General features: G+C 40.7%; 1 protein-coding gene across 1 annotated transcript; it reads left to right on the plus strand.

Moving 5' to 3' along the window:
- Positions 1–257: 257 nt before the first annotated feature.
- znf385b (zinc finger protein 385B) lies at positions 258–24,438 on the plus strand (the record flags this gene model as incomplete). The annotated part of the gene is made up of 10 exons (XM_083889285.1): positions 258–393; positions 523–666; positions 1,606–1,695; positions 19,696–19,832; positions 20,076–20,186; positions 22,242–22,416; positions 22,541–22,927; positions 23,536–23,720; positions 23,854–23,955; positions 24,175–24,438. The coding sequence occupies 10 exons, from the start codon at positions 258–260 to the stop codon at positions 24,436–24,438; spliced, it is 1,731 nt and encodes a 576-aa protein (XP_083745411.1).
- Between the last annotated feature and the right edge of the window lie 1,188 nt (positions 24,439–25,626).

Genomic DNA, 25,626 nt, shown 5'->3' on the forward strand with positions numbered 1-25,626 from the left:
AGAAAAACACAATCATAGGCTAGGAAACACTGCTGGAATTCTTTATATATCATGAGAGAAAGTGGCAAAACAAATAAAGTGACAGAGAGAGGACGTATACTGAATAGTTGAGAACTAAGAAAACATAGATGAAACAACATTGTGGAATCTGGGTCAGGTACTGATATCAGAAACAAGAAAACAGAATAAAGTCCTTAATTTCATGGAAAAAAACACTTGATGATTACGTTAATGTCTGTTTCTCTTCTTCCTCAGTGATGAAGACTCTTCTCAGCTCCTCTCAGCTCCTGGAGACTGGGCAGATCTTTGCCTTGGGAGGGATGTGTCAGGAGCTGATGGACACATCGACACAGAGAAGCATCAGTCTTTCTGCTGCACAGACTCAGTCCAGAGGTGACAGACCCTCACAGAACATGTTATAGATCAACACACTGACTCATCTTTATACTTATCTTCTTAAGTCTGACTGTTTGTTGTAGTTTGGTCCCACAGTAAAAACCCACCCTTGTTGTTTTGACCCAGGTCAGGGAGTGGCCTATTCCCTGTGTGAAGTATGTAACCTGCAGCTGACGTCTGATGCTCAGGCCCAACTGCACTACAACGGCCGGTCTCACCTCCGGAGAGTGAGACAGTGTCAGGCTGGAGAGACAGGACAGCGTACAGCAGGTACAGTATGACCATAATGTCACGTGACTCAAGTACTATTAATTAAAAAGGCAATACAATCATGTCAGTGAACTATGGTGACTTTCACATGCCAGAAAGAATGTAGTTCTTTATTTGTGTTGTCAGCTTCATCTTTCAAATGGGAAAATCAAGCTCTGGCTGTTTGTTTGAAATATTGATTTTTGTCAGTGTTTTTCAAAATATAGATTTGAAACATTGAGAAATACATAACACGTTATCTGATAATATAACAGACAGGCTTGTGTGTCTGCCTGCTGTATAAACATCACGGCACAAAATGGCGACCTCTGTAAAGCAAGGCCTTTGCCTAAATTACAGATAAAAGGCTCTTTTTTTTTATTTGATTTTTTTTTTTTGAACTGGAAGACTAAATCCACTTGTATTTTTTTTTTAATTATTATTATCTTTTTCTTCAGACAGACAACGGAAAAAAATAAAAATAAAATAATAATAATAATTCAAATAACTACATAAGGTTTCAGTCAGAGGATACATTTTCAGAAATATATGCACGAGGTACCATAACAACAAACATATATATCTATATATATATAGATATATATCTATATATCTATTTAGATATATATATATATATAATATCCATGAGAAACATATTTTACAAATTATTGGAGATATTATCAAAGGGTCATTCTAAGGCTACGGAAACATCTTAAAATGATTGTACACATAAAAAACACATACTTATATGTAGCATACTCAATTATAAATGGTTCTAAATATTAGTCATTACACCTTAAAGTAAACAATCACAGTAGCAGTTGCAGTAGTAGCACTGGTAGCATCAGCTGCAGTAATAAAAGAGTAGCAGATGATGTACTGGCAGCAGTAGTAACAGAAGTTTGTTTTACTGTCACCTTTTTTCATGTATTTTAATGGGAATATATTTGATTCCAACAGGAGCTCAGTCCAGGACTCTAACTCTCAGCTCTCAGTCTGTAGCACTAACTCCAACCCCGAGCCTCAACGCTCCATCAAGCACAGCTGCAGGTAGGACCAGTGCTTTAACTCCTCCTGCTGCACAGCACCACAGAGACTCCTGACATGCATGTACATTCTTTACCTGTATGAGAAGAAAATACTACAGTTGTTGCGTTGGCTGCATGCAAACAGCATCACAGAGCTCATATTGAAACCACAGGGACATTTAGAGCTTAAGAGGACATTCATTTGTCCAAATGTCTGTCTGCTTAGTGAGAATTACTTTGGCTCATCCATCGTCAACAGCTGCTGCCCCTCTGGAAGAGGTCAGAGTGTTCATGCATGTGCATATCTGTGTGCACTTGGTCTCAGATTGTGAAGGATAAATGCACACTTTGGTCAGCCATTTTTTTTTTGACCTGGCTCCATGTCGGCATAACATTCTTGTAATGTTTTCTAAATGTCAAATGTCTTCATTTCTTTTGTCATTGAAATGATAGTTGCCACCCTGAATTCTTCACACACTGCATCAGGACGTATTTGGATCCCTGGAAGAGAAAATGGGGATCCAAATAAACAATTAGGACAATGTTTCACTGTGTCTCATGCCACGAAGCACACTGTGTACGGATAAGCTTAGTGTCGGCTAGCAGGAGAGTCGTACTGAATGCAAAGATATGAGAGTTGTATTCATATCTTCTAAATCTCAAACAAGAATTACAATTCCTAAGTGGAAAATACTCATTTAAAGGTGATATATGTAAACATATAAACATTGAACCTATAGAGCAGGGGTTCTCAAAATTTTGATACCTGAGGGCCAATTTAGGAACCCAACATTGGACTGAGGGCCGCCAAAGAAAGAAATCCCATGTGTAATCATTTGAATGACCAGATTACAGTTCTACAATTTACACTCATTGATCTGTATCCAGTAATGTCCAAATTTAGTAGCTCCTGGATTAAAACTATCAACTGTAATTCATTGCGGGCCACCAGAAATGTTTCTGCGGGCCACCATTGGCCCCCGGGCCGCACTTTGAGAACCAATGCTATAGAGTAAATGTTCACATGTCAACAACATGCAAGGATTAAGAGTGAAAGTGAGCTGCACCAAAGAATAATCACATGATGAGAGGACACAACATGTTCTTATTATCAATACCGTGTTTGGCAAACAATACAGATTTTTATCATTCTATATCTTATTATATTAGTTGTAATATTTGTTTATGTTTATGAATCATTTAACTACATGATACAAATCATTTCCAAAGTCTGGTGCTGGTGAAATTATAACAGTTAAAGTTTCTTACTTAGCTCGACCCTCTGTGCTTCTGTGTTTAAATGACCACGGAACAGAGTCACATTATCTTCAGTGATTCAGACCCAGTTTCTTAGAGTCAAACTGTCGGTCATCAGAGTGAAAGCGTGCTGTGAGATGTAAAGGAGGTAAAGTGGAGCAACAGCAGGTCTTTAAACTGGGACACAGATCTGCTCTGAAACCACACCGACCTTCCAAGATCTTCAGATTTTCTGCAGTGATTTTCATCATCACATTATTATGCCTGGTGTTCACTGCTTTAAAGTATCTCTTGAAAAACAAAATGTAATGTGGTGACACCTTTACTGTATATGAGTCACTTGAACTGACAGTCTGCACAAGGCAACATTAGTTAAATCATCAACAAATAAATCAAAACTAAATAAAACACTGACTTCTAAAATCTACAAGGAAATAAAAGAAATACTTCCAAACACATGTACTTACAGTATGTGGGATAATGATGTCATGAGGTACAGGAAACAGGAAGACAAACAACACATGCACAGTCTGAATTGCATTGACTTACATTCATTTCCTGGAGTCTTACACTAACCTTAAGCATAACTAACACTGGCCTAACCCTAACCTCATCTGAACCATCCAACATGCCTTTACCTTAAGATGTTATCATGTATATTATGAGTCCTCATTAAGTCCCAATAATGAGACTGTGCACGCACACACACACACACACACACACACACACACACACACACACACACACACACACACACACACACACACACACACACACACACACACACACACACACACACACACACACACACACACACACACACACACACACACACACACACACACACTGTATACCAGGCCTGCAGGAGCTGAGTTCAGGCCAAAGAGCTTTACATGGCTGAGTGAGCATCACATAAAGGACACAGACGGAAACAGTGAGAAAGAGCAAAATACATGACCATTAAGTTTGTGTGCGTGTGTGTGTGTGTGTGCGTGCACGTATACACTGGTGTGTGTGTGTGTGTGTCTGTCTTTTTGTGCATGTGTGTGTCCGGTGGAGAGGGATTTAATCTTTAATTTAAACTTTAATCAGTGTTATTGTATCCTGTACACTGATACAGACTCAGTGTGTAATTACAGCTGCTGTATGAACCTGTGTGTGTGTGTGTGTGTGTGTGTGTGTGTGTGTGTGTGTGTGTGTGTGTGTGCGCGCGTGCGCGTGTGTAAGACAGTGACCTGGCCAACGAAGCAGCCTATCAGCATTTAGGTCAGATGACATCACAGCAGATGCAAACAGTTTTGCTGCAGGAGGACGAATGTCAATATATGTCATATGCTCCTCAATTTGTAGTGAAAATATCCCGTCTATTTTTATTGATGCGATACTGTATTGATTAGTAATATAAGTCATTCTAAACATACATAGATATTAGTGCTTTTAATGCATTTTTCATAACCTGTAACTGATGTATTAATGGCCATTTTTGTTCACAATATAATGTGAATAATCTGAATATTTTCCTCATAGCTGCTCACGTATGATGTCCTAGTTAATGTTGATTATTTGCTCTCAGCAAATACTAAGTTGTGTTTTCTCCACAGTGACCACTAGGAGGCAGCATGCACTCTCAAAGAAATACTCACACACAAGCATGCGCACACGCACAGAGAGAGAGAGAGAGAGAGAGAGAGAGAGAGAGAGAGAGAGACACTAATGAAATAAATGAATTCCCATGATCCACATGCTGCTCACTACAAATTAAGAGACTGAACTCACATGAGTCTAATAACATTTAAAATATTAAAAGCTCCTCTTCTCTCTCCTCGTCTCCTCGTGTGTGTACTGGACAACACTAACACACTCTGTTTGTCTTGTGTGTTGAGGTATTTTGGGGTATTTTTTTAAAAGTCATGTGTGTGATCTGGGCTCGTAAAGGTAAAGTTGTTGTTCTGATACATTGCCCATAATGAACTAAGAAATAGACAGATATTAATAGACACACATCAGGGTAAGAGTGTGTGTGTGTGTGTGTGTGTGTGTGTGTGTGTGTGTGTGTGTGTGTGTGTGTGTGTGTGTGTGTGTGTGTGTGTGTGTGTGTGATGCAGAGATCGAGCAGGTGCCGATGTGTGGTTTTGCATTGATGGATTTACTCGTGTATGAATAGACTCCGCTGACAGATGCACACACTCTCAGTGCTCGACTGCGGTTGACAATAAGCTCAGGGCAGTAGAGGGAAGAAGGTGCGGCTTTACTGAGGGAATATATGACCAGATATGAACCCGTGCTCCTGTATCCACATGACATCCACACACATCTCTGACCAACAGTGGACAAATTGTTATACGAGAGCAGTGATTTACAAATGAAATAACCATAAAATATGTATATTCATGTGTGGTACAGTACAGTACACTCGTGTGTGCTGATCAAGATTTTGCTTTAATGAAGTCATGCTTCATATGTCGTCTGAGCGTATACTTGTTTTTGGCTCACATCACATAACATAGTGTCACCGTCCTGAACCTTGTTAGATGGACGTGGTCTCTGTCAAGATACACTTGTAAAACCTGGGGAGACTCGTTAGAAGAACTATTCTAGTTCTGACCGTAGACTGTATATAAAGATTGAAGTCAGGCACCTCTTCGATGACACGCTGGTGATGGTGCTCTACTTTATCGTCTATTTTCTCCCACAATGGGAACAAAACACAAACCAAAATTGACATTAAATTCTGCTGAAGAAGAGCTGAAACCAGCCATAGAGATGATTAATAAATCAAGTGAGAAATAGTCTCATTTTCTCATAGACGTTCTTTCAAAGAAAGTTCTTTTTAGGCTTCACGTTTCAAACCAGCAGACAATGTCCTCCTTTTTTATAGTCTATAAGTCTCTGGTATTTGACCCATGACACTTCACTTACTCTGGCCTTTGTCTTATTTTGTCAAATAATTTGTTGATTTTATATTTAATTTTTTGTCTTGTTTATTTGTTTCTGAGCAAAGGAGGAGCTGGAGGTTTATACCCACGTCTTTCCTCTCCTCTCCACCTCCTCTCTTTTTTTTGAATCACTCTGCCTCAGACTGGCTGAGAGCGTGTGAGCAGCACAGAGATAGAGAGACAGAGGGATTTCCACTGAGATAGAGAGACTGTCATCACTGCTCAGCCTGGATATCATCACCTCACTGACTCACATTTAGTCTCTTTCTCACTCTCAGTTTCCATCCTCACGCACACACATACACACATGTTCATCTGTGTTTATAGTGGGACAGCGATTCTCCAATGTTAGGCTTGTGTTTGGTCTTTGTTGCGGTTTGTGATCGTGGGAGCAGATGTTAGAGAAGAGGATTGGGGTAAAGGAGTAGGTGAAACAACGGGCTTCCTGTTGACGATGATGTGGAGTAGTTTCCTGAGTCGAGGTAGGAAATCCTTCAGTTTAAGCTTTGCAAGTTCACGGCGATCATCTCTTTGCACTGTATTTGCTTACAGATGTTTGGTTTGTGTGAGTATGTTTTGAAGGAGGATAACGTGACCCAGAGTTCATGACACAAACATTAACCTCACACTGACGTTGTATTCACTTTGCAGTCTCTCTGCTCAAAGTGACGTCCTTTAATCTTTCTGTTAAGAAAAATGTGAAAAAGGCTGGTGCTTTTAACAATAAATGATGATGTGCAGGAAGCTTCTTATGATATATATGAATTCCCATGATGCTCACTACAAATGAAGAGACTAACTCACATGAGTCTAATAACATTTAAATATTAAAAGCTCCTCTTCTCCTCTTATACGCTTCATTTCTTCTCCTCTAAGCTTCTTCTTCTTCTCTTGATTTACTCTCCTCCACTTGAGGACAACAACACTAACATGCATTGTCTGGCTTGTGTGTTGAGGTGTTTTGTGGAGGGTACAGTCAATTTTTAGTTTCTTCACCAGGGAGAAAATGTTAAAAAAAAGAATCCCCCTTTCTTTTCCTTTTCATGAATGAAACCAGTAATTGTGGTTTGAAATGTCTTCTTCCTCGAATAATAATCATTTGATCAGGCTGTTAAATGAGAGCCGTGTAAAGCTGCCCTCCACAGCTCTTGATCCCAGTTTGAAGTTGTCCTTCGTTCTTACCCTCATTCTTTTATCCTTAGCCTCGATCCTTAATCCCTCTGGACTCTTCCTCTCTTCAAAGTTGAGAATCTTGCTGATCTTGTGTGTTCTGTAATTCTACAACACAGTTCAAAGCTCCCCATCGCAGTCCTAAGTCCCTACTCTTCTAAATGATATAAGATAAAAATGGATAAAAATAGAAACAAAAAAAAAAGATTATGTTGCTTCATATTCTTCAATATAGACCATCAGTTACATGGAGACAGAAAACAGCACTTAACACTAATTAGAGAAACCTAATCTATACTTTATATTTACAGTTTACTATAAACTCTATTGTTATACAGATATATTTCAGATAAAAGAACATTAACCCAAAGGTTGTTGTGTTTTTGTACCAATTTACCAATTCAGAAAGGCTGAAGTTTAAGTTTACAAATCCATCGTTGTGGACTCCAGAGATGATGCAGGGAATCAGAAAAATGTACATCTCTGTTGTGTGAACACTAAGTTTTCACACTTCTGCCTTTGGTCTGTGCACAAATCTGAGATTGCCTATACTGCAGTTGGCATGGTAACCTGTACACAGGCAGGGCAATGCAGCGTCCATCTCCATTCATTTTTCAGTGGATAGACATAACAAAAAACTTGAATATCTTGAGAAATGTGAGGGATTTCATTAAAATATACAGAATATAAGCACAAATATTTATAGTTAGTAGCTGAATTATCCATCCATCCATTATCTACCGCTTTATCCTCCACCAGAGGGTCGCAGGGTGTGCTGTGCCTATCTCAGCTGACACAGGGCGATAGGCTGGGTCACACCCTGGACAGTTCGCCAGTCCATCACAGGAGCACATATAGGAACAAACAACCATTCACTCACACCTACGGTCAATTTAGAGTCACCAATTCACCTAATCCCCAAATCTGCATGTGTTGTGGGAGGAAACCAGAGAACATGAATGTGAGACTAGCCGAGATTAGCCGTAAATTACACTTAATGTGTTATCATGCTTATGGTATTTTGCACTAAAACCCAACATAAAGACTGATGGGAAACCATTAGATTAGCAGGTGCTATAGTGTTAGACGAGCGTGAACCATTGGTTTCACTAGAAGAAGGAGGAGAATCACTATAGTTCTTCCTCTCCAGACCATGAATGTGTTGAACCAAATCTTTTAGCACTCGATCTAATAATGGTTCAGATATTTCACTTTGGACCCAAGTGACAGAACAACACCCCCATTTATAGAGTCATTTCCAGCATTGGCTAAAAATGCATCAGCCATCATCTCCTTATCCTCATTTCTCTACATGCCAGCTTTTCTATATCAAAAACTGAGCTTCATCTTTTTTACTGTTTTTTTTCCCACTCAGTTGGCAGAAGTTAAAAAGTCAAAGCAGAATGATTGAAATGTCTCCACTGCAGTGGAACATCGGGTTTAACTTCTCTCAGATTGCTGCTACAAACACATTGACACACTGTGGAGCCTTTTATGTCTCATCAGTGATGATCCTCTTGCATGTGTTCAATCTGGAAATCTGACTATTTCCATTTTTTTGTTTTTTGTTTTAGCAATAACGATGATGAAGGATGATTTTTGCACAGATAATTTCCAGAGGACTCCTGTACAAAGACAATATTGTTAGGAATATGGGACACGGATGAAACTGGTCTGCTGAACATGGCACTACCTGTCATCTGTCTGTCTCACATCCTCTCATTATAGTTTGCGTGACTGCTGTGATTACACACACACTGCTGCTCATCACCACAGTGCAGTGTGTGTGTGTGTGTGTGTGTGTGTGAGAGACGGACAGAGATCCACAATGAACTCCTTGTCTATGGTCTGGCTTTATTTCTGCAAATTGAACTCCAGCTTCATCCTTCACTGTTCTCTTCACACATTTCTGTGACTTACAAAATCCCAAGTTTTTGCGCAGATGCAGTTTTGCTGCTTCGTCGCAGCTCTCTCGTCTTTATCCTCGGTCGATCATTGTGTTGACGTTTACAGGCCTCACAGTCGCCCGCTGTAATTGAAGTAGCAGCTCAGACTGGTTAGTTGCTGAGTTGCCTCTTTTGTTTAGAATCAGGCCCATTTGACACCCAAAGGAATCCAGTGTCCCTGGTTCTTCTCTCTTTGATCAATGTGAGGTAATTGTTCTCCATGTAAAAGTATTTTGTCCTGTAATGTCATCATTTAGAGCAACTAAGAATTATTATTATTATTATAACAATTGTTTGTTATTTTATTATTATTTTTCCTATTTATCTGTCTATTTGTTTGGGTGATTCAGGTCTCTATTATGTCTGAGCTGAGGCTGGAAGCAAGGATGTTGTTTTCTTGGAAAAAAGACATGCAACAAACAGACTTTTTGCTGCTCATCATTTAATTATATGGTTCCACATGGTTGGTGTAGTGGTCAGCACTGTTGCCTTTGCAGCAGGAAGACCTGGGTTCGTGACCCAGTTGGAATAAGGTTCTTTCTGCATGGAGTTTGCATGTTTCTCCCCTTGTGTGTGTCTGGGTTTTTTGAAGGGTGGACGATGCCTTTCGTTGTCAGTGAGGATTTGCACCAGCGCCCTCCTCATGTGGAGGATTTAGTGGTAGAAGATGGCCCAAAGTTTAGTAATGTTAACGTTATAAATAAGATAAGATAAGATAGTCCTTTATTCGTCCCGCAGTGGGGAAATTTCCAGTGTTACAGCAGCAAGACAATAAAGATAAGGATAATAAATAATAAACATGCATTACCAAAAAGAAATAGAATATATAAAGTACAATATATAAATATAAACTTTTTTCCCGGTTCAAACTTAAGTCAGTGTCTCACTGCGTCAAACTTTGTTGAACCATTCACTTTAGAGGATTTAAAAGTAAAAAATAAAACAACATCTTCTCATTCTCCACTTGTATTTTCCTTCTGTTTTCTACCGAGCATCAGACTGCAGCTCTCCTGCTTGTGATTGGTCTGCTCTTCACGTGTGCGCGTGGGTGTGTGTGTGTGTGTGTGTTCTGAACATGACCTATTTACACACGGGCACACACACACACACACACACACACACACACACACACACACACACAGGCTCGTTATATATCTCCGCATAATAATAACACTGATACGGTGTGATTTGTACTGCTGCTGTCAGCAAAACCACACTCAGTCTATGTCTCTCTACCACTCTCCCTCTCTGTGGATAAGGGATGTTTAAGATGCAGATGAAGATAGAGAGAGTTTCTCCTCCCAATAGGATCAGTGGTGTATTAATATGCTGTGGTCTCACAGGCTTCATCTTCAGCTGCAAAGAGTGTTTTCTGCAGAAGACAAACGATGTAGAACCGTGTGGTTTTTTTATAAAGACGCACAAGGGCTTCACTTTTACCTACACTTACATAGGTCGACTGTACCTATTCAGACATACTGGGGAATATTTGGTTTTCTGTGCAGTGTAGCTTCACATAAATTGCGGTCCTTTATCAGTTTAAGGAGGAAGTGCATTTAGTGACTATCAAAAAGTTGAATGTTTCATATTAGTTAGGGCTGAACGATTTTGGATAAATGTCTAATTGCAATTATTTTGACAGGAAAAGCGATTGCAATATCAGAGGAAATGGTACTTTTTACATCATTATTCTCTTCTTTCATTCAAAAAACAGATTTAAAAGGATTAATGTGTGATATTTGTGCAGCTCTGTGAGACAAAGACGTTCTCTTTGGTCTGTAGAATAAGATGTTTACAGATCAAGACAATAATTCATCTAAAATTCTATTTTGACACACATTTTGCCTTGAACAAATATTGCACCTCCTGCAATTTGAAAATTGCGATAAACTGTAATGCGATTTCGATAAAATGTTTAATAATTGTTCAGCCCTAATAGTTCATAAATGAAGCAGCAGTTATGTTTCCATCATATCTTTTTAGCTGTTGAACGTCAAAAAACACATTTCTGGTTAAACATGCAATGGCACCACATTAATTGGATGGAAACACATCCATAGTCTCTGTGACACATGTAAAGTTACACTCAGGTCATTCCCACCAACAATATGTCCCTTTATTTATTTTTAATGTTTATTACATTAACAGTGAAGCAGCTGGTGCTGCGTCTGTCTCACACACACACACAAACAAATACGTACATATGCGGACACTATACTCTGTAACCGGAGATGGTGTGAACCAACAACTGCTGTCTGATCTTTTCCCTCACACACACACACACACACACACACACACACACACACACACAGAAAAGCAGTGACTGCAGCAGGGTAATTTCACCTCTAATCCACCAATATAATCTGTAAATGGTGTGTGTGGTCGTCCGTTCTCACTGTTTCTATCGCTCTCCCCCTCATTTGTCCTTGAGGATAGAGTTTCTACTCTCTGGAGGAAATGGCTGCAGGGGATTAAGATATAACACACACACACACACTGAGGCACACACCTGACACGGAGGGCTGGAGGGTTCAGATCGCAATGACACATGCCACTCTTTCTCCAGTTACCTGATATACTCCCTCTCTCTCTCTATCTCCGTCTCTCTCCCAAACACACACAGAGTGAGTGGTGGGTGTGTTTGGCTTTTGCTCTTTGGTTTCGTTAAAAAAGACGACAGCACAGTGAGTCAGATGGAGGGGAATTAGCTCAGTGCAGTCGAGGGCACCACATCGATATCGTATAGAATATAGATATATAATAAATATATAAATAGAGAGGGAAAGTTGAGAAAAAGTTTTAAGAAAGGAAAATCAGAATCTGAAAAAGGACGTCTGCTTCAGGTAGGTAGGTTCTTCATATAGCTTTCTCCTCCTCCTCATCCTCAGCTTTCATCACTTCTTGTTGTCTGTGTGAGAAATGATTGTGCTCCTCAATTGGATTCACTTGAACGCCATCGGCTTGAATCACTTCACAGTCTGATTAATGGCACCAGATGTTTGCTTTTCCCCGCCGACTTGAAATGAAGCTGTAATAAACGGTGTGTGGATGAAAATATGGTGACGTTTATGTCACAGAAAAAAAAACACTCTGACACTCAATCTTTCTCCGATGCATCATTTTGGATTCTTCCCATTGTCGAATGGGTTCTTCCGAGTCAAGTCCCACAGAGACATGGAAAGACATTCTGGGAATGTGTTAATCAGGCTTTACATTTGTGCCACTGTGTCACTGACTGATTGCTTACTCTTGAATATTGGTGAACAAGTGATGTAAGTTTTATTATTATATTTTTCTGGCACATTAGCTGCCATTTAGTCACTGAGTATTAATGTCAGCACCCTCAACATTGATCCTGTTAAATGACTCTTCTTTGACTTTGAGAAACACTCTTTTTTTTATTGTGAAACTCTTTAATCTGCTAATCTACTGGAGCTTGACACATCTCTGCGTTACTTCCTTTCACAGGCACTCGTGCTGATTTGTTACCATGTTGCCTTGCATTTACAGTCTGGTCAGCATCATGGGCCATCGTGCATGCCGTTGTACTTTGGTCCAGTTGTTTGACCCATTTTGCACAAACCAGACAAGTGATGGTGTAGAGGTGACCCAGCACATTTGACATATTTTGTGGAACGTGTGATTTTAGCAGACATTTTTCTCTGTCTGTCTTGGTCACGAAAAAGGGAAAATAACTATCCACACGTTTTATTTAGGTGATGGATTTGTAGCATCTAAGCTGTGCAACAAAATACAGTGGGATAAACGCAGCTAATAAGCCACACAACCATCCTCTGTTTTGCCTCCTGCAAAGGTCAGCGCTGTCAACACAAGTTTGAGCAGATCAACAACGTTGTCTCTCTAACAATAGAAGAGCTGGACTCATTAAATGACTCTGTGCTCGCAGTAGGATATTAAAGCATCTCAGTCAGTCAGACATACGCTGAAGGACTGAGACGCTTCAATAACCACTTTAACATATTTAGAGAGTCTTGACGACCGATGTTGTTTCACACACACATGCACAGATACACACAAACATCAGACAACGTGCACAGGGCAGTTGAAAGATGAGTTGTAAATTGGCCAATTGGTTGCCGGGGCGTACTCGTTTTATTTCAGGTGACATTTTTAATTGTGTCAGGACAAAAACAGTCAAAATTCTAAAGAAAATCAGTTTATTGTCATATAGGTGAAGAAAATCCTGATTTCATAATATAAGGATTTCCGCCATGATTTAGTTTTTCTGCAAAGTGTTTTTCCTTGTCTGTCTGCATTCAGTGAAACAGCAATGAAGTAGCAATAAGAGTAATTAGTCTACAGGAGCGACTGCATATAAAGTAGCCATGTGTTTCCTCTTTGACGTGCAGCTGATTGGGCGACTGTGGTATCAGCACACCCCACATGGAATCGCTTCACAGCGATAACCCAAATTCTAATAGAGAGTTTATGATTTTAAGACCCCCAATTCTGTGATTTGAAGCACAGAGTGGCTTCTTTGTGATTTCAAAAATGAAAATCAAATGTAGCTATGTGTATGTATTTTTCTTTTCTTTGTTTTCGCAACTTGTTACTGGTCACAAATTTCAACGTCTAAATTATTCATAATTAGTGCCAAATAGTTTGTTGTTGTTTGTTTAAAACACGGTTTTCATCCTGCCAGAAACAGGAAAAATGCAGTTTCTGCAACTGGTGGATTTATATACACTACCACAATGTCAGTAATTAAATAGGAACCACACTTTTTACACCACCAACCTGCCAAAATATGGAGGTGGTTTGCAACAGTTGTGTATGTGTGTATGTGTGTATGTGTGTATGTGTGTGGGGGTGTGAATGCCAGAGTTGACCCTGACAGTAGCCAGATCGTAAATGTAACAACTGCAGAGATCAGACACTGACCACCACCAGGGAACTGGATGCTATGACTTTAGAAAAGTTTAGAATAATTTATAGACCATTTTATCCCAACCAGCTGCAAATGCTGCACCAGCCGTAAACCCTTGATTGGTTTGAATGTTTGGTATGGTCCGGTGATTTTAGGCTCGCTCACACAAGCACTGGGGAAAATGGAGGTGAAGAATTGATTTAATGCAAATTAAATCAAGTGTGAAGTGTGGATTTTCTCACCAGGCCAAAGTTAATCCACGTGGACTTTCCACATTAAGCACAACTCTGGTGATGTTTGACACACAACAATTCAAGCTGTCTTGAAGATGCAGACCACTGATGGAATGAACCATCTGGTATACGTGGTTCATATGGTTCAGCCGTTTCCTCATACTTTTATTAACTTTATAGTATCTACCAAATTATTTTATTTTCATTCTTACTGGTATATGATTGACTTTACACATGTACAAATGAGTAATGCCCAGGTTTACCTGACCAGACACATGCTTGGCATTTAACCTACTCTTTTGGTGAATAAACTGCTGCACAGAAGATGGAGGATTTGCAGACAATTTAAGTCGACTGTGAACTTTTGTTTCCAATTTATGATTGTGAAGGATGAGCCAATCTGACACTCAGTGTCAGTCAATAGTTACAATTTTAAAGTTTAAATATAAACTCCATTCAACACCAGCCTGCTATGAATTAGATTGTCAAAGTGAAATTAGCCTAAACCAGTAATATTCAGTATCTAAAATACTCAGAGCTGGTGTCATTTTCAGACTTGTCTGAACTATGAAATCAAATTCAATTCCCTCTACACATGGAATGTGGAAGTTTAAAGTAACTTGTTGATAACAAACCAAGAGTCAATAAATCTTTTGACCAGTTACTGACATGGTGAAATAAAACTGTCTGGCGTGTTTATCTTATTGTTGGTTCACTTCTCATGGTGGTTTACAGACTTCGCATGTGAATGCAGTAACAGATGTGTAACAGTATTTATAGCAGCTTCTTAGAACAGCAACTTACTGTAAGAGAGACGGGTTACTGTGTGTGTGTGTGTGTGTGTGTGTGTGTGTGTGTGTGTGTGTGTGTGTGTGTGTGTGTGTGTGTGTGTGTGTGTGTGTGTGTGTGTGTGTGTGTGTGTGTGTGTGTGTGTGTGTATGGGTGTGTGTTGTAATCAGACCTCAGAGGACAGAAGGGACAGAATTAAGACGACTCTGTCACCACATGTTTCATCACACACACATATTCTGAAAACCATTTTCACTCCAGCATAAAGTGAATAAAAGGAGTTCAGCATCACAGACTGTAATGTTCACACTGTGTAATTAACTGATCTGAAGCTAAAAAACAAAACAAAACAACAACCAGGATTCAGGCTACATTCAGCAGATATTTGAGGGAGGTGTTGATGGAAACTGGAACACTGACATTGAAAAAAAGGGTCAGACAGTGATGAGACAGATAGAGGCTCAGGATTTGTACTGGCTTAAGTGGTCCTTGAAGGCTCAGGATGTTCTTGGGGTTCCTGAGATAGTTTCATTGAGAAGATTCCAGGGTGAATAAGAGTCTTTAATGTCTACTTAAGTAGATAATAAGTGTCTTTTAAGGATGTTTTTAAGATTTACAATTGCAGTTTAGCTCGCCAAAGTATGGTTAGGAGCAGAAAAGCCTGATCTGGTTTGCATATCCACAGTGGGGTGTACAGGCCCAGGTGGTGATGGCTGAGTCAATAGCAGAGTGTGTAGCATCAGTGTCAGTGTCCTGAAGGGTGAAGGGCATCTGGCATTTTGTGTTCTTTCTTCATTGCATGTCTCTTTCTCTCATAATGACTAGTTTATGTTTAAAAACATCAGGTTCTGAGTTTCCTCCTTTCCTTTCATGTTGTCACCTGGAAGTGATGATTCTCTGTTAGCCAATCAACGCACTGCAGAGTTTCTAGCTCCACCCTGTAGGAGGCGCCTGACCGCTGTGCTAGGTAATCCAATAGAAAGACACCAAAAAGTGGAATCTACGGATCAGTTATATTTTTGGAACTCTTTTGACATCCTAACAACAAATAATTCAGTAACTTAATGAACTCTAATGCTGGGTGGAAGCAAGCTGTATGATTCTGAATGCAATAGTAAAAGAAACATCTTGTTTTCACTATGTCTTTTCTATTGGGATTGGGTTGTCATGGAAAAATGATAACCTGGTTTATGGCACAAAAGTACTGCATTAATCTGCCTCCAAAATAATGAAGTATATCCTGTGTACTTGGGCTGGCTTTACACAACAACGCTCCCGGGTGAAACCGACAAAACATTTGATCAGATGTGCCTTTCGTTTAGACGGCGACGGCGTTTTTGGGGCTTAAAAGCGCAAAAAAATGGCACCACCGTCCAGAGTGGAAATCTTAAAAACGCTCCGCCGCCGTGTTCCCGTCTAAAGGGTTTGAAAACGCAAAAGTGTGCTCTGAGCTGCTCACGCTGACTATCCTCCTGTATGCTGACATCAGATCCATGTGCAGTACAGACAAACAACAACAAACATGTCGGATTATATCCATCAGTCGCACATTCAAGTCGCCTTAGCTGCTCTGATACTGATCCAGGAGTCATTTCAGCAATTACGACGAGTTAATGTTTTGGTTTTTGACTGTGGGCGACTCAGCGCTACTAGAGAGAAGTAGAAGGACACAGCGCATGCTCCTGGTGTTGTTGTATTACAGGGCTTCACAGCGCCACCTAGCCACCTGGCATGCATACTACATCAAATTTCACACACATTTGCGTCACCATGTGCGTGCAGATTTCCACCCAAAGACGCTCGTCTAAACGTGAAATAAAAAGTGGGAAGTTAACGCAACGCCACTTTTTTTTTGGTTTGTTGTTCAGATCGTTGTCGTGTAAATCTAGCCTTGGCTTCTAATCACGTACCTGTACCTGATAGACGTACCTGTGTCCTTACTGGCATTTTACTACTGATGCATCAGTACAACACTGACCAGGAAAACGAGCTTTGAGGGACAGAGAGTTGTCTTGGCAGGTGACTTGACATAGTAAAGGGTTATTTTAGAAACTTTTTAAGGTACTTGAAGGAGATCCAGTTGGCTGTTTGGATGCGTTATGGGTTCTTAAGATGCTTTTCAGTGCTTCGTGATAGGTTTTGATTGGTTCTTATGCCACTTGAGTGATCCTCAAGACGATGGAGAGGTTTCTGAGGTGCTATAAACAGCTCTTTGATGTGTCTGCTTCACATAACAATTATCCAGCTGCATGGATGAGAAATAATAAGATGGATTTGAACTTTGCCACCTCTACAAATAGTGCAGCAACATCAATGCTTTTGTGGAATTACTGTCTAAAAGTGGTTGAAGTTATTTAATGTTTCATGTTTTCACATTGAAGATCATTCGCCAACTATGTCTGAAGGTTTTCCTTTGGTGAACATAGTATGAGGGAGATTATTTTTCTTGAAGAGGGCCGTGTGACATTTTAAGTGATTCTTAATGGAGGATTGGGTAACGGCAGCCTATGGTTTTAGCCTAACGTCTTCACTCTAACTTTATTGGAAGCTTGGCAGGTTCAAGCAGCTGACACTTTTCACCATCTTTAAAAATAGGCCAGAGTCTGTATTTACCATCATAAATCATCTTAACAGCAGATCTGGACAGGGATCTGAGCTGCGTTGTGCTCAGCTACATGTGTTTGATTACAGTACAGCGGTGTGTCATGCTGTTCTGATCTTAATAAAGAGCTGATAAATACAGACTCTGACACCACCTGTGCTGTATGTGGACAAACTCAGAGGGGCAGCGATGTGGCATGCAGTTAATCCACAGCCAGACCTGCTTTGGCCTGGACTGACTTGACACCTTTCAGTGGGTTGTAGTTCATTTAGTGCCTTTAAAAGGGTTTAAACAGTTACAGTGCCACATATAATAGCTATGAATGAATAATAAGCTACTTAGAACGGCTATATCATGCTTAGAGAATAGGTGTTGATAATGTAGTCAATTACAAGGCAGATAGTTTTAGTTAGACCACATTACTGTGTATTTTAAAAGGATAGAAGGACAGATAAGCCCCAAACCTTGCATACTCATCTTCTTCTTCTCCTTCTTCCTCATCCTTTTCATCCTCCTCCTCCTCCTCCATGGTCAAGGCTGATTAATTTGCTCTTTGTTTGCACCCATAATTAGTTGTTACGAGATTCATATTATTACTGCAGGGTTTCTATAAGTGGTGACTATAAATAAACACAAAAAGAAATGTACTTCAACCTGATCACATCCTCTGTTTGTAACCCACCCACCCATATGTAACTGGGAACAAACATGTTTGTTATGGTTCAGATTATGATCCTTCTATATTCAAATCTCAAGTATTTTCCAGTCAAACTTACGTAAAACACATTTCTGTTTGTTAACAGTTGTGTACGGCACGATGAACGCAGCAGAGCGGATCACATTTTACCTGATTAAATGTAATTCAAGCCCGTGAAGATGATGAAGATCACAGCCGCTGTTACTGTCCCTGTGGCAAAGGGACTCATTATGTCTCTCTGCTCATTCACCCCCTCAAACACCTTTTCTCTATATTATTGCCTCTCTCTGCCTTTAACAGCTGCAGCCCCATATGTTCATCTTGCTGTTACTGTAAAGCAGATGCTCAAGTCTCCAGGTTAAAACCTTATAAACGGCAGCAGAGCTTTGGCTTGGTATTTAAGTTAAAATTTACTTAAAGGTGAAGTAAGTAGTTTATAGTGACATCTAGAGGAGAGGCTGAAATTTACAACAACAAACTGCTCCTCTGCTCACCCCCTCCCTTCCCTGAGCGCTACGGTATCCTCAGAGGGTCAAATGTCGTCCTCGTCGTCTTTCTCCGTGGTGCGGGCGTACGGTCAGGTACTGGTGTTCCTTTATCCGCTGTAAAATATGTGTGCTCCTCTGTTCTAAACGCGTAAGAAGATCCGATCTCAGCCTCGTCTCGGCGCTCGTTTTGTTCTCTCGCGTTTGTCCTTACAGGCTCCTGTAGAAACATGGCGTCTCGCTGCTAACAGTGGCTATGCAACAGCGGCCCGTGACCATGTTATTTTACATGACTTTTTGAAACGCTAAGAAAATGAAACAAAAACTATTATACAGCGACTAGACAATGCAGGAGCACATAATATGTATAAAAAAGTGGATTTGGGGTCATATAAACCCATAAATACTACACAGTGTCCCTTTAACTCTGTTTTCATAAAGACAGTAATTATGAGACTAACTAGACATTACGAGGTACAATCTGGCAATTGAATGTAAAATCATCTAATGTTGACATTTTCATTGTGCACAGCAAATTCAGACGCACTGTTATTTATTTTCAGACCAGGAATATTATGATTGTGGTTCATCTTTCTTTTTATGGTCTGAATATAATTTGATTTAATGCACACACAAGCTTTCAAACAGCACTCACTGTCCCACGACTTGAACATCATTGAAAGTGTGCGAGACAGACTGAGAACATCTAAGAACCAGGAATTATCTCCAGGAAGAGTGGGTGGGGGAAAAAAAAAATCATCCTAAATCATGAATAGGAAGACTTTCTTTTGGCTACACAGTGTTTGTGATACCTGCCAAAAAAGAGCGGCTGTGTGTCTATATATACAGATTAGTTACAGTGCTGTCACTGCTTCTTTTCTTCAGTGTAAGGACAGCTGAAGAATGAATGTATTTTTCCTGACTGAAGTTTTGCCACTAATTACACACTGACTTTCTTTTCCAAGACCTAATATTTACTGTTCATTTGGACATTCACAATTTGATGTCTTTGTTTATAGGAGGTGGGTGTGGCTCAGTGGGAGGAGCATTGCCGGGGCTGATTGGTGCCACTGGTTCCTCAGTGATGGTGAAACCATTCCTGCCCTTTTCTGTCGAGACGACGTCGCCGGTTGGACTTTTCCCAAACTTCAACACGGTATGTGTGTGTGTGTGTGTGTGTGTGTGTGTGTGTGTGTGTGTGTGTGTGTGTGTGTGTGTGTGTGTGTGTGTGTGTGTGTGTGTGTGTGTGTGTGTGTGTGTGTGTGTGTGTGTGTGTGTGTGTGTGTGTGCATTTGTGTTTGATGCGTCGAGGGACAGTAACAGGACAAGGTGACAGGATATGTTGTAGCTGCAGACAGGACAGGCACTCTGGTGACCTATGACCTCTGCATGTTTCCAGATGGACCCAGTACAGAAGGCCGTCATCAACCACACTTTTGGTGTCACCATGGTGCCCAAGAAGAAACAGGTCATCTCATGTAACGTCTGCCAACTGAGGTTTAACTCTGATGTAAGTGTTTGTGTATCGGGACTATTTCTGTTCTTCATCTGCACTCTGATCCTTTAAGAGAACGGCAAACATTACATTTCTCATGGATATGCTCAAGTCAAATAAGTATCATGACAAAAAAAACCCTCTCAAAACAACTACAAAGAGACACAAAATGACCACAAAGATACATCAATGCATAGCAAAGATAAGAGCGGGGGAAACTGCCAAACATAAAAAAAACTACTTATTCCAAAAAGCTTCAAGACTGCGATTTTTAAATAAGTCCTGAAGATACTTTATTTGTGACAAATGACTGAATGGTAAATTCAAAAAAAGGGCTGGACTCACTTCTCCATACCTACCTATTTTCTTTCTTTTTTTAAATCTAAATTTGATGAAATTGAAAAGCATTCTTATTTATTTCTTTTACTTTAGCTATACCCAGCCTCAGGTTTAAGGCAACATAGACTCAAACTGTCCTGCATGTGTGTCTATGTTGTCTGCACAAACATGACCTTGGTGTGTCATTTCCTGTCATTTTCCCATGAACTTGCCAAAACCTTATAAAATGCTGCCATTGCTTTATACGAGCAGGTGCACCCTCACCATTCTGTAAATATCCCAGTGCTGTGTAAACGGAACGAGCTGCGGGTGACATGTCAATCAAACATGAATAATTAATAAGGTGGTAACATTATTCATGAGTGAACATGAAAGCAGGAATCACTGCTGAGGAGGATAGTGTCAACAGTTTATTACGCTGAGTTAAATTTGAGTCTGGATGTTTTCAGTCACATGAGGACACACACCTACAGTGTGTACTTTCTGACACACTGACGGGGTAAAACGACACGTGTTTACACAAATGGAAATGCACAAAGTGTTGTGTTTAGATTTCACTCAGGTCACCGAAGACCCAATGTGAAATTCATGATCTGCTAAGGATGAACTGTAATGACTTGGCACTCACCACTGAACTGATGAACCAGCTCCATTCAGATAAAGATACTGTGGCTGTTTTAAAATCTCCATCTGTTATCTCTTCTCTCCGAGGCCATGGTCGGACAGAAAGTTCCAAAGAAAGTGCTGGTGGATGCCTCTGGTTATAATGTTGTACTTTATTGTATGCAAAGTGTTCCACTTTTCCATCATCCATCCTCTATCGCTTTATCCTCCACGTGAGGGTCACGGGGGTATTTGCCAATCTTAGCTTAGGGCGAAAGGCGGGGTACACCCTGGACAGTTCACCACTCCATCAGGGCCACATATAAAGACACTCATGGTCAATTTAGGTTACGTTTACACTAGCACGGGCAACGGAAACTTTCCCCTGCGTTTTGAAAACTCAAAATTTCGCGTTTGCATGTATATGGAGAGAAACAGAGAAAAACAGAGTTTTAGGCAATCTACGCTCCAAAAATGCTTTTTACATTTGGTTATGATCATTTTTACATGTTTGCATTTGCAAATACAGCTCCTATATTACATAAAGGACCAGAGAAGTGTTAGAGCTCGGAGGTGAGCCAGACCGCGCCACCGCCAGCATCGCCGGTTTTGGGTCTGACCTGGGCGGACTGCTGTCAGGTGGGAGAACTTTGAGAAGTGGCGTGACAATTTTAGGATGTTGCGATCATCGCTGCTGTCACTCTGTCACTTGTATAGTTACGTCCATACATCTAGGGTGAGAGGTCAGTCGTTGTTGTCGTCTATTCTGATTGTAAGAGCCAATCAGAGTTATTTTGGAAAACTGAGGGAAGAAAATATCATTTTTTTTTAAATTATTAGACAATCCCCATATTGCATGTGTTTGGATGGTGGGAGGAAACTGGAGAACCCGGAGAAAGCACACGCACACACGGGGAGAACATGCAAACTCCAGGCAAAATTAGATAACTATTTGCATGTAAATAGGATCACATGGTTGTGGAAACATCAGTCCTCTGTGGTCCACCCCTCCACAGCTTTTGGCTAAATTAACAAGACACCTTAATGAATCAGGTTGCAGGATGAGTAATATTATTATATTTCTGGTTTAACTGAGGAAAATGTATTTGTTGTATGTTCCTTGTTCAGTCTCAAGCAGAGGCTCATTACAGAGGCAGTCGTCACGCCAAGAAGGTCAAGTCACAGGAGAACAAGTCTAAGACCAAACTGTCAACCACTGCACCAATGACCAATGGGAGCGGCTGCAATCCTGCTGGCCCCGCCCTTAATATGTCAGCTAACAGCAGCACCAATCAGCACGCAGGTTGAATTTAATTGCAGTTAACATTGAAGTTTTTATTCTGGGGTGAGTTTGTTCTTTGTCACGGGACTTCACATTTTTTTTCCTCCTCTTTTTGTTCTCTTCTCCTGACTCCTCCTTCCTCCAGACTTATTTTCCAGCCTCTCTGACTCCTCAACTCTTCTCAAATCTTTCCTCTTGCCCTCCTCCTCCTTCTCCTCCCCCTCTCCTCCCTCCTCATCCTCACCGTCCTCTAGCAGAGCAGACAGTGAGCCTCCTCCCTCCAGCCCTCCCTCTGCTCTCCCCACTCCGAGCCCCATATCCTCTTCTTCTCCATCTTCCACTTCTTCCAAAGCTTCTCCTCCTCCGCTTCCACCAGCCTCTGTCACCTCGTCTTCGCCCACTGCTCCTCCGTCCTCTCAGGATGTTCTTGTCTCAGTGGAATCTGAGGAGGAGAAGGCAAAGAAGCTTCTGTACTGCTCTCTCTGCAAAGTTGCTGTAAACTCTCTGTCTCAGCTGGAGGCTCATAATGCAGGTGAGGAGGAAGTTGAAAATTGCTTGTGTCATATATTTGTATATTTGTCTTATCTAATATGATTTTAATATGAAATTCTGGAAAAGTAGCAAGATAAAGCTGTTAAATCACTTTAGTTATCTAAATATAGAAGTATGTCATTAATGTTATGTCCATTCTCCTCCAACAAAATCACATTAACATCAACAACATGAATCTTCATCCTCAATTAGATAAAACATCTTGATGTTAGTGTTCTGTCAAATGGAGTAATCTTAGGAATTGAATCAATTCTGAGGTATCATTAATTGTATGCTATGTATTGATTCTGTACCATATTAAGACGTTTGCCTTTGAAAACTATGGCACAGAGTTCATTCTAGAGACATTTTTAGTCAAAATGCATACCTTAATTATGTTAAAAAGTCAGGTTCCCGGCAATGTATCTAGACTACTACATATTGTTCACGTTGTTTAATTCCATAGTTGTTATACTCTTTGTGTTTCTGTGTGTCGATTATTTGAACTAGTTAAGAATAACGTTATTCAGTTTCTTCTTAACAGAATGTAAGACTTACACTGACGTACAGCACATATTCATGTTGGTGTGTTTTTTTCTTTGCTCTCAGGTTCAAAGCACAAGACGATGCTGGAGGCTCGTAGCGGCGCTGGGCCCATCAAGGCTTACCCTCGACCCGGAGCCAAGCTGAAGAGCGGCAGCAGCGTTGCAGTGAAAGGCTCTGGTCTGCAGAACAAAACCTTCCACTGTCAGATCTGTGACGTCCACGTCAACTCTGAGATCCAACTCAAACAGGTAGAAAACGCCGCGTGTATAACGGCGAGTAATGTAATGTGGTCAAATTTAACAAAAGACACAGTGTAAAGTTATATCTTCGTCACGTGAGCCTCAGTCTTTTCTGTCCTCTGTGCATTTGCTGTTGTTGCAGCACATCTCCAGCAGGAGGCACAAGGACAGAGTAGCAGGGAAACCCTGTAAACCCAAATACAGTCCTTACAACAAACAGCAGAGAAGCGTTCTCACAGTCAGTGTCTCTCTATCACTATTTCTCACACATTCAAGTTTGCTGATATGATCATAATAAGTTTATTCATCATAAGTAATACTTTCCTTTTCTCTTTGTTCCTTTTATTATCCTTGTTTCTTTTCCTGGTCCTCTCTCCTCTCTCTTTACCTTCTTTTCTCCTTGTTTCCTTTTCTTCTTTCCCTGTTTCCTCTCTCCGTTATTTCCTCTTCTCCTCATAAGGAGTTGGTCAAACCCTCCCTCGCTCCGTCCTTCCTCTCCTCTCCCTTCACCCCTTCACCCTCGTCTCTCGCCTCCTCCCTCTCGCTCCCTCCTTCCCCTCTCTCATCTCCTCCCCTCCTCACCAGCGCCCCCTCTCCCCTCCACACCGCCATCTCTCTCCATCCTCGCCCTCCGGCCTCGTCGTCTCTCTTCACCGCCTCCTTCCTGCGTCCCGCTCCTGGACCAATGAGAGCGAGCCAAGGATCGATTCTCTTCGCGCCCTACTGAGGCAGCGATGTGGAACTGAACCAACAACCTCTGACCTCGGGTGTATCGGAGCTGCAGGGGGAGAAGAGACCAGTTGGCTCTGTCGTCACAGCTGCACGGATGAAAACCTGCATCCTTCTCTCCTGACTGTGTCCTCACAAAGAAACATGAGGACAAAAACGTGTCCTCATGCCTGGATCAGATCAGGAGGATGAAAGATTCCTGCATGTACCACAAACCCAGGAGTTTGTATTTTTAAAGAAACATCCTGGATTTCTCTGATTTTCCTCGAGAGCAGCAACTTGCCGCGGTGCTCATTTTCTGTTTTCAGATTTTCAGACTGTTCCATCTCTGGGAAAGTGTAATAAAATAGTCAACTTGTGCATGTAAATGTGCAATGAAACTGGATTTTTTTTCTTTTATCCAATCCACAATTTGGGAGGAATCACTCAGGATGAAGACACAAAGACGGCAGACTTTTTTAATTTTGCAGGGCCTGTAATATATTCTTGACCCAGAGCCTGGTTCCGGTTACATTATGTCCTCACAGATTAGAGGGGGTTGATTCTGTTTGAGCAAATGCCTGAATAGAGAATTCAGTCACTTCAAGACTTTTATCACAAGGGACAAGAAGCTATTTTTCCTCCTGGAGGAGGAGGAGGAGGAGGAGGAGGAGGAGGAGCGGACCTCGCACACCATTTTGAAATACTGCTTTAATGACAACTGCAAATGCAAGATGTCCTCCCTCAGACGTCCCCACACTCATGTTCTTGAGCAAACAAACTGCAACGTGAAGAAAAAGAAATCAAAGAATAAGGATTTTGTTATTCTTTGTTATTGTAGCTGTTGACAAATCTCACGAGAAGAAAAATAACCAGCAAAGTGTTTCTGAATAGAAATGGTAGCATCTCTACCATGTCAGTGGCAATAATGGTTCCTACTGAAAACTATCAAAACATGTCAAAAATACAGTGTATATTTTTCATAGAACTCATTTTTGTGAGGATTGTTTAGTGTGAGTTTTAAATGCTTTGTTTTAGATAATAATTATGTGTCTTTGTGTGAGTTTGTCTTCAACTTGTCTGATCTTTATGTTTCTTGTCTTTCTTGACCAGTCCAACGTTATCACTGACGTCACCGTGGCAAAATAAGTTCCAGGATCACTGACAGAATTCAAGAAATATAAAAGTCAAAGGTACAAGCAGCCCC

This window comes from Microchirus variegatus (genome assembly GCF_963457635.1).
Source record: "Microchirus variegatus genome assembly, chromosome: 5".
Lineage (NCBI taxonomy): Eukaryota > Metazoa > Chordata > Actinopteri > Pleuronectiformes > Soleidae > Microchirus > Microchirus variegatus.